Source organism: Corylus avellana, chromosome ca10, assembly GCF_901000735.1.
Source record: "Corylus avellana chromosome ca10, CavTom2PMs-1.0".
In the NCBI taxonomy this organism is placed as follows: Eukaryota; Viridiplantae; Streptophyta; class Magnoliopsida; order Fagales; family Betulaceae; genus Corylus; species Corylus avellana.
In genome coordinates, this window is record NC_081550.1 from 20,051,890 (window position 1) to 20,061,871 (window position 9,982).

General features: G+C 37.7%; 1 protein-coding gene across 2 annotated transcripts; it reads left to right on the plus strand.

Moving 5' to 3' along the window:
- Positions 1-141: 141 nt before the first annotated feature.
- On the plus strand, positions 142-5,438 carry LOC132163981 (phosphomethylpyrimidine synthase, chloroplastic). Of its 2 annotated transcripts, XR_009438346.1 has the most exons (7): positions 142-221; positions 1,213-1,535; positions 1,701-1,828; positions 2,403-3,229; positions 3,969-4,651; positions 4,776-4,863; positions 5,011-5,438. XR_009438346.1 is itself a non-coding variant. In XM_059574374.1 (6 exons), the coding sequence occupies exons 2-5, from the start codon at positions 1,225-1,227 to the stop codon at positions 4,647-4,649; spliced, it is 1,947 nt and encodes a 648-aa protein (XP_059430357.1). In that variant the 5' UTR covers positions 142-221; positions 1,213-1,224; the 3' UTR covers positions 4,650-4,651; positions 4,776-5,438. The 2 variants fall into 2 exon arrangements, 1 of the variants encoding a protein (XP_059430357.1); XM_059574374.1 differs by having other exon boundaries at positions 4,776-5,438.
- Positions 5,439-9,982: the final 4,544 nt, after the last annotated feature.

Here is a 9,982-nt window from a genome sequence, read left to right on the forward strand (position 1 = left end):
AAAAAATTCAAAGAAATATCTAACTGGGGAATCACGAGAGCCACGTCAGCTACCGCTTTTGAGGTATCTTTTGGAGTATTCGGGAGAGTTGTCCCCGGCTCCCCTATAAAAGGCGAGCCAGCCAACGTAATCTTTTGGCATGTGAATTTGTGAGCTCAGAACTTCTCAGTGAGACTCCGTGCCTAAAGAAGATAAGACCAGGCCTTCCGCTTCGTTTCCAGGTCCCCCTCTCTCTCTTCTCTCTCACAAATACGCATTTCCTAAACCCTAGCGTTACACTCTCAATGTTCTTTATTTATTTGTAAGCTTTGATTTCCATTTAGATTTAGCAATTTTCCATGCATGTTTACGTTTGTGAGGTTCAATTTCTTTTTGTTCGTTTCCTTTTTGATCCTTGGATTTCTCTCGCGTGCGGCCTTTAGATCTCGGTTTTGTTGCCGGGAAATATGAAGGAAATCAATTTTTTTCGTTCGAGTTACATGCTGTTTGGTTTCCGAGTGTGCAAAACACACCGTCCTTGTGTTCAGCGCTATTTAGTTTTTAGTTTCCATTTGATTTTGTTGCATTTCCTCACCTACCAAACAGAGCCTGGCTACTATTTTTTTGCAAGCGCTTCTTTTTTTTTTTTTGTTGTCTTAAAGGTTTAGGTTTGTTTTTTTAGTGATTTTTTTTTTTTTTTTTTTTTTTTTTTTTTTGGCTTTAATGGTCTGAGTTTTATGTCGTTCGTTGAAGGAGGAATTATATATATATACGAGCTAACTCAAGGTTTTGCAGGACGAATTTTCCAATGTGAGGTGGAACGAATCGGATATTGATTTGTTAAAGGAACTGTGATTAAATTGAACCGTCAATTATAAATTATTATTATAGAGAAAAAGTATAGTTATTTCTGGTTTTGCAGGAATTCTTTTACAATTTCTTTTTATTTATTTTTTTCGAAGAGTTACGTTTAGGACATTGATCCATGGTAATTTGCGTTGATGTTAGCTTTTCATGATACATCTTTGCCACAAACCTGTGTGATGACCCAACATAATAGCATAAACACAGGATAATTGATGAATTAATTACTCAATATTTGAAAAGCACAATCTGTTTCTATTAATATGTAGTTTTTCTTTGTATGTTACAACTCAGTTTGTTGTAGATACGGTGCATGTGTAGTTGCTTGTCAATTAGATGCTAATCTTTTAATACTCGAATACTGTTCAGATTGACTTAGAGATGACATCACTGCATAGCCTGCATGCTAGCTTGACGTCAGTTGTATGCAAGAATGGCAACCATGCTTCTCCAGCAAAGTTCCCAAGTACTGCCTTCTTGCCTGGGTTTGATGTGGTTGGGCGTGTCTCAAGTGCATCTAAGAAGGAAACATCTGTTAGCTCGGGCCCTAGAGCCACATTAACTTTTGATCCCCCAACAACCGATTCAGAGAAAGCCAAACAAAGGAAGCATACAGTTGATCCTGCTGCTCCTGATTTTCTGCCACTTCCGTCCTTTGAACAATGTTTTCCAAAGAGCACAAAAGAATCTAAGTACATCTCTTGCTCTTTCCCAATTGATTTATATGACTAATTGTTTTCATTTGGAGATATTTGGTTTGCTAACTCATGTCTGCTCATGGCATGACATTGACACCCACGTAAAATGCAGTCAAATACATTTGTTTGCAATGAACTGATGCATAATCTGGCATACAGGGAAGTTATTCATGAACAATCTGGTCATATACTCAAAGTTCCCTTTCGACGGGTCCACCTAGCTGGGGATGAACCACACTTTGACACTTATGACACCACTGGTCCTCAAAACATTAGCCCTCGCATTGGTATGCGAATCAAGTTTAACTTTCACATATCTACTCCTCTCTGAAGTTTTACTTTTTTTTTTCTTTGTTTGCGAGCTACTTTTTATTTGTGTCCAGATTTTTATTTTTACACCATTTATGATTTGTATTTTTCGTTCCCAATGATGTTAACTATTCTTCTTTCCTTTTTTTTTTTCTTTTTTTTTTTCCTGAATTAATTTTTCCCCACTCTCTGTAGATAAATCCCATATCTTCCAAGTACTCTTTGATACTGTATCCTCTTGAATCCATTTGGTATACTATACAAGTTGAGTCAGCATGACCTGAAGTCCTGACATGTTTACATGATAACTTTATTCCAATGATGATTGCTTTGGGAAACATAATAAGATTGTAAGGGAATGCTTCTTTTTCGGATTTAATTTCTTTGTATAATGGACATTGAAGTCGTGTGAAACAATCAATTAATAAATTTTAAGGAAGTAGTTGATTTTAGTAATAGTGGTATCATTTTTTTCTTCAGTGTCTTGTAATTCTGCCTTTTGTGGACGGTGATCACTTGGCTAGTTTTGAATTGACATTGTTAGTTAAACAGGACTACCAAAACTGCGTAAAGACTGGGTTGACAGGCGGGAGAAATTAGGTACACCTAGATACACGCAGATGTACTATGCCAAGCAGGGAATTATAACCGAGGAAATGTTGTACTGTGCCACTCGTGAGCAGCTTGACCCAGAATTTGTGAGATCAGAGGTTGCTCGGGGTCGGGCAATCATCCCTTCCAATAAGAAGCACGAGGAGCTAGAGCCTATGATAGTTGGAAGAAACTTTCTGGTCAAAGTGAATGCAAACATTGGAAACTCTGCTGTTGCTAGCTCCATCGAGGAAGAAGTTTACAAGGTCCAATGGGCAACTATGTGGGGTGCAGACACTGTCATGGATCTCTCTACAGGTCGCCACATCCATGAGACACGTGAGTGGATCCTACGTAACTCTGCTGTACCAGTAGGGACTGTACCCATCTATCAAGCACTTGAAAAAGCGGATGGAATCGCGGAAAATCTTACCTGGGAAATTTTCAGAGACACCCTGATTGAACAAGCTGAGCAGGGTGTAGATTACTTCACTATCCATGCTGGGGTTCTACTACGATACATCCCACTAACAGCAAAGCGAATGACAGGAATTGTTTCACGCGGGGGATCCATTCATGCAAAATGGTGCTTGGCTTACCATAAGGAGAATTTTGCATATGAACACTGGGATGACATACTTGACATCTGTAATCAATACGATGTGGCCCTGTCAATAGGAGATGGGCTGAGACCTGGGTCCATTTATGATGCCAATGACACTGCTCAGTTTGCAGAGCTCTTAACTCAGGGAGAGCTGACCCGAAGAGCATGGGAAAAGGATGTCCAGGTAATAACATTACAAAAATGTTTGGTGGCCTAATGGCTTACAAACATTTAACAACATGAAGAAACTTGGCTTTGTCTTTATTGCCCTTGCAAGGCTTAGGTATCTCTAATCTTATTTCTATGGAAGTCTTATCCTTCTTGAGTAGAAATTGGCGCTGTAAATCTCAGAATATTTCAACATTTTTGGATTTTAACTGATTTGTACTGCAGAAAAGTAAATTTCGTTAACCTTAATTTTTAAAAAATGAATTTGAAAGTTGTCATTCTGTTGCTTCATAGTTTAACAGTGGCTCATCTTTGCGCCAAAAGAGAGCCACTGTGTGTATATTAATCTTTTTGAGAATACTTTTCTCAGTGAAAGTATAAGAGTGTACTGATCTCCTTGGCTACTTCATGAGCGCTACAAAATTTAGTGAGCATAAACTACTAATCCATTGAACATACCTGTTAATTACTGGATAGTGCAGCAGCTGTAATTAGACTTTTACTCGGTTGAGTTGACCATGGAGGCATTAATTTATGGGTTACTAGATTTTTATGCGAGTAAAATGCTTTTTCCTGTCAAACCAAACATAACAATTACATAGTGAAAATAAATTTAAAAAGAAGTGTAGGCTTACCTGATGTATTCAGCATTGCACTTATCTATAAAACTGCTTCACTGTTTCTCGGTCAAATTTTACTTTGAGCAAATGATTGCTTATCATTATGACTCACAATATGACACTATGCACTTTCAGGTCATGAATGAAGGGCCTGGACATATTCCAATGCACAAGATTCCCGAAAACATGCAAAAACAGCTAGAATGGTGTAATGAAGCACCTTTCTACACTCTTGGTCCTTTAACAACTGATATCGCTCCTGGATATGATCATATCACCTCTGCAATTGGTGCCGCTAATATTGGGGCTCTGGGCACTGCTCTTCTGTGTTATGTAACTCCAAAAGAACACCTTGGATTGCCGAATCGGGATGATGTGAAGGCTGGAGTTATAGCATATAAGATAGCTGCTCATGCAGCTGATTTAGCCAAAGGTCACCCACACGCTCAAGCCTGGGATGACGCATTAAGCAAGGCGAGATTTGAGTTCCGGTGGATGGACCAGTTTGCTTTGTCGTTGGATCCTATGACTGCCATGTCCTTCCATGATGAAACCTTGCCTGCAGAAGGTGCCAAGGTGGCCCATTTTTGTTCCATGTGTGGACCTAAATTCTGCTCTATGAAGATAACAGAGGATGTGAGGAAGTATGCTGAGGAGCACGGCTATGGGAGTGCTGAGGAAGCTGTGCAGCGTGGGATGGATGCTATGAGTGCTGAGTTTCAGGCTGCTAAGAAAACTGTCAGTGGAGAACAACATGGTGAAATAGGTGGAGAAATTTACCTGCCAGCAAGTCACTTAAGTTCCTCTGAGCATTGAAGGTCAGTATACTTTTGTTTTTTGTTTTTCCTTATTTCTTATGAAAATGGCTTCCCTGAGCTTTGTTTTGTCTAATTAGAATCTTAAGTAATTGCATTCGTGAATTGGGGGTGCCAATTTTTGCAGGATCATATGCCTCCGGGGAATGGGTTTGGAATAATGGAGACTTGGTGCCAGATTAGCTTTTATCAAGAACGCTGTTGGAAAGTTTGGAGTTTAGTTTGTGAAAGCTTTAAAGACATATCTATCTTTTATCTCTCTGTTTCGTGTGGCTCAGCAATAGAATGCTTTATTTTTCATGTTTTAATTTTGGTCATGATTTCTTTCTTTTGCTGCTGAATTGACATAAGAGATGCACCAGGGGTGCCTGTATCTGCTTCAGCTCAAGCTAATAATTTGGCTGGGATGTTGGCAGATCAGGCTGAGACAGTCCCTTTGAACCTGAACAGGATAATGCCTGCGTAGGGAGCGTGCATTTTCTTTTCCTGTTTGTTTCTGTGCTTGCACAGGGAGGGGGAGGAACGCTTCTTGTATCCATGGTTCGGGCTAGCTGATCCATGTGAAGGCAGATTCAATGTCATGGCCAGACTCAGCAGTCCTCTGGCTGGGAAGTGCCTGGAACTGGCTTCTATATATTTTTTTTTATTCCCTGTGATTATGATATTAGCGAACAAAAAAGAAAAATAATGGCCATATATATATACATGAACTTTGTTCAATCTCTATAAGTTAGATACTACCATGTAAACCTTATATTTTTTTATGGGGAATTTTTAATTAAAATATTCATACTTTTTGAATGTGAAACGTTAATCGGTTGTATAAGCACGACTGGACATAGCAGCATGGTGAGCTCTTGCAGCCCATGCCACTTCGTAGTCAAATTTGTCCATAATTTAGTCCTTGAAGAGGATTCCTTGACGGTAATTCTGAGTCTTCAACATAGCACCATTACTTCGGAGTGGAGAAATGCCTCCATTATTTCTGATAGTTTTAGTTTCTTCAGCTTCTTTAAAAGCTGGACATCAACCAAGATAGCCTGTAGATCCTACAACAATATTAGAATTTTAGCTCTTTTAGGGGTATTGACAGCTCGGGCCACTCTGGCAGGCTGCGAAGGAAAGGCTCAAAGTCATTCCCGAAGAAACAGTGAAGTACTAAAGCTTTGTAGGGTTTTTCTGTCCAGAGGAAGTCTTCATCATCATCTTCACAAATGTCTATTTCACCGAGTCTCCCTCATACAACTAATTCTACTTGGCAGTTTTCTCACCAATATATTGGGTTAATACTATTGCAGCACATATCTTTTGTACCAAAATCAAATAGTCACTTGAGTTTTCAAAAATATCGTAAATAGTATCTGTCGGTTTATTGGCTTACCACAGGTATCACGTCATCCTTATACGCCACGTGGTACCTGAGTTTTTGGGTGCCATGTCATATTTTTTAAAATTTTTAAAAATCCCAAAAAAAAAAAAAAAAAAAAGATGCTGTGTTGGGGTGGCCGAACCATCCCGTAGGGGGTGGCTGGCCACTCCGTTTGGCCTGGGGTGGCCGAACCACCCCCTTGGCCCTAGGGGATGGTTTGGCTACCTCTTAGGGCCAAACAAGCTTAGGAGAGACTAGATTTCTAGTCGGATCTGTCTTTAAAGTAAGAAATTTCATGTTTCTTTAAAAGAAAAGTAGAGAACTACGGGACCCAAAAAAGAGATGTGTATCGTTCACATGGTCAAGGAAATTAAATAGAGAAACAGCATGATCTTCGACAAAGCAGATTTCCTACCCTTAAGGATCTTCTTTCCTTCTTGTAGCCTGGGAGGAGACTTGAATAATTGGGTAAAATACATGCCGGAGATGATGCGAAGGAGAACCATCAGTATGGGACCCGAGCGGTAATTCATTAATCAATCCCACTTGTTGGTTCTGGGAATTGATTAATTTTAGTGCAAACCATATGTACAAATAGTATTTAACCCTATAATTTTATTATTAAAAGTGGCAAAGCCCTTTCAAGTCCCAACAGTAACTTTTATTTGACAAGTGTTCAATTACAATTCTACCCTTAATTATTTGATTAGTCTAGAACTGTAAACGAACAAAGCTACTCGTGAGCTCGCTCAGGATCGGCACGATAAAGCTAATATATTTTTATTAGCTTTTTACTAATATATTATTATTATTAAATTTAATTTAATTTGTCTCATTGGAAAGATGAGTCATTTAAGTTAAATTTTTTTTTTTTTTTTTTAAAGTTTACATTAGCCGAGCCGGCTCAGCTCACCTACTACTTAATAGGGTTGCAAACGAGCCGGACGAACCATGGCTATCCAATCTCAACTCATTTATAAATTTTACTAGCTCTACCTCAAGCTCACTGTCCATTCAATTGGTGATGAATAAATAATTTTATTTCGGTTTGTTTTGTGTTTTCATCCAAAATCTACACCAGCTTCTTCACACACTGACCCACGTTATCCCCTTCTGCCTCCAAAGGAAAAAATTTCTCTCCCCAGAACCTTGCAGAGCTCTGCTCTCTCTCCCCCACCCCCACGCCTTCGGATTCCGGCGACGCCACGCCCACCAGATCGGAGACGCCACCCTAGGACGACGACCAATAGTGCCGCCGCCCACCATCTGGTGCTTCTCTCCTCAAACACTCCTCTCTCTCCTCCCTCTCTATCACCCTTCGTCCTATAGAACCCACACCTTACGCCTCCACCACCTCCGGAACTGAAATCGCCGGCTACGCCCACCCGCCACGACACCAGCTCGGACAGCCACCGGCGACGCCCACCCCACGCTTTGTTTTGTTTGATTTCGAAAATGGGTAAGAAGTTTAGGGCTTTGAAGTTACGAGTTTGAAACGGAATTTCTGGGTATGTGATAGATTACCGATTGTGGGCATGCAATTTCTAGGTGTCTTTTTTGTCGATTTGCGTTGGTTGATACTCAATTTTATGAAGATTTTGGGAATTTGGGGCATTTGGTTTCTTGAACGTTATAGACCTTTCCTTTCCTCTCCTCTTTTTTTTTTTTTTTTCTTCTTCTTCTTATTATTCTCTATTTCTCTTCTTATGCTCTGTTATGGCAAAATCAAAATAAAATAGAGACTGCTATACATCTTATTTTGATTATATACAATTTTCTCCTTGTCATCTATTTCTCTTCTTCTGCTCTGTTTTGTCATCTATACGATAGATATATGTATTTGGTATGTTGCTTATATATTTGTAAGATTCTCATAGTTGCAATGTTTCACATTTTGGAGTGCATATATTTGTATGTCGTTTATATGTTTGTAAGATTCTCACAGTTGTAATACCAACTCTAATTGTTGGTATGTTGTTTATATATCTGTAAGATTCTTACAGTTGCAATGTTTCTATGTTGCTTTTGACAGAATGTGGTGTATCTATGTTACTATGTTTGTAATTTGTGTATTTTTAGCTGGTCAAAATAGTGAGATAGTTGGGTTTGTCGCTTGCTGCAATTCACCAAATGAATTAGGGCTCGTATTTTTATGTTAAAAGCTGAGATTGCTCATGGCAAAAAAAATTGTCAACGACTTTTGGATCTATAGTCTTTGAATTACTAGATTGCATATAGTTTTCAATGTTTTACCATCATGATGTTCAATAAAAATTAAAAGAACATAGCGATCAATTTACCTATTCAAAGAGATGCCAACAGAATATTTGTACGCAAATTGTCATCACACAAGTCCATCTTCCTCTATATTAAAAAACAAATTCAGTGTATTATAGTAATAAACCATGGGGACAAGCAGTCTGAAAGGGGAAAGCAATCCAGTAACAAATTGGCAAACCAATCGAAGCTCCGCATTTATCAATTTGTAGAAAGAAAAATAAGACATGACCACAATTTTTCATTTACGGTAATGCAGCTAGGTGGCTGAAAAAAATAAAAAATAAAAAATAAAAAAAATCCAAACCATAGTTCAGATTCCACATAACTGTTGCAAATATACTTAGTATTTTTCATACTGAAAAAATAACCCACTCCCATAAGACCTACAATGTGCTAAGACCTTGTAAAAATCAAACAAAACAACCGTGAAAATTGTAAAAAATAGATTATCTAAAGAAATATATTATTTCTTCCGATACAAAGAGATTAAAAAGCACTCAAGAATCGGAAGAGAGGGAAAATGCGAACCGTGTAGTGGGTGAGAGGAAAACCAGTGTGGAGAAAGAAAGCTCGAGACAAGGTAAGGATTTTTTCTCTTTAATTGTTCTGATTTGAGATGTAAATTTAGGGTTTATATTGGGATTTACATTGTAGTTTAAATTGAGTTTAGTTATAAAGGTTTGGAGGTTATGCTTGCTGTTGGACGATTATTATTGATATCGACTGGGTGTTTAAGAAAATATTACATTTTTTCTCCATAGTTCATGTTTTTCTTGCTTAATATTTCAATTTTTGGCCTCTGTTTCTGAGTAATTTATTGTCTTGTTGATTTTGGTCTTTGGGTTTTTGATTCCCTTGATTAGTTTTTTAAAGTTTATGGTGGAATATTTTTGCAATTCCATATTTTGTGAAGTTGTTAATTACAACTCTTTCCCCACAATTATCCCTTGTTCAGCTCAAGCTTAGTGAGAAAGAGATTAGCCGATAGAGGAGAAGAACAATGAGATATGATTCAGCTAGAATGGTTCGTTTTGAGTTATATAATGTTAAGTATAAAACATATGTGAAACATTTTTTATTCTCCAGAGTTCCAAGTTTCTTCTTTTTGTATTTCAATTTTATTTTGGGTTTGATTTGTTAGGTATGCAGATAAGGTTCTGAACATCATAAATCGTTGGTTCTGTTTTTATTTATTTATTTCTATTTTCTTTGGCACGATGTGTTTTGATTTTGGTATGTAAGATTGGATCTTTTAGCAATTTGGTTTTAATTGGTGTGATTTGTTGTAAATTTATTTGAAAGAAATGTTTTTGTTGATCCGGGTCTCGTGAGGACATCATTTTCAGACCTGTTCTGTTCATGTAATTATGTTTTTCTGATGCATGTCATGAGGGATGGAGGTTTGCAATCTAAATGAATTGGTGTATGCTTCTTTTGTTTTTATTGGCAATTCCTCTATTCACATTTGTTTAGTTGGGAATTTTGAGTTTCTCATCTAGGTCCTCGTTTCTATTGTTGATAATTGATTTCTATGTCAACACAAGACTTGTTAACCTCCTCTCCTTTCCCCTGGTCATGATTTATATGAAAAAGAATGAGAATAATGTTTGGTATAGAAAAATGAAAAAGTGATATTGAAAAGTGGAAAAGTTTTGTTTTATAGTGATTTTTTTATTTGAATAATA

Coding starts and splice junctions, on each gene's coding strand:
- LOC132163981 (XM_059574374.1), top strand. CDS start 1,225: ATGACATCACTGCATAGCCTGCATGCTAGCTTGACGTCAGTTGTATGC. Junction 1,829..2,402: donor AAACATTAGCCCTCGCATTG/GTATGCGAATCA, acceptor TTAGTTAAACAG/GACTACCAAAACTGCGTAAA. Junction 3,230..3,968: donor CATGGGAAAAGGATGTCCAG/GTAATAACATTA, acceptor ATGCACTTTCAG/GTCATGAATGAAGGGCCTGG.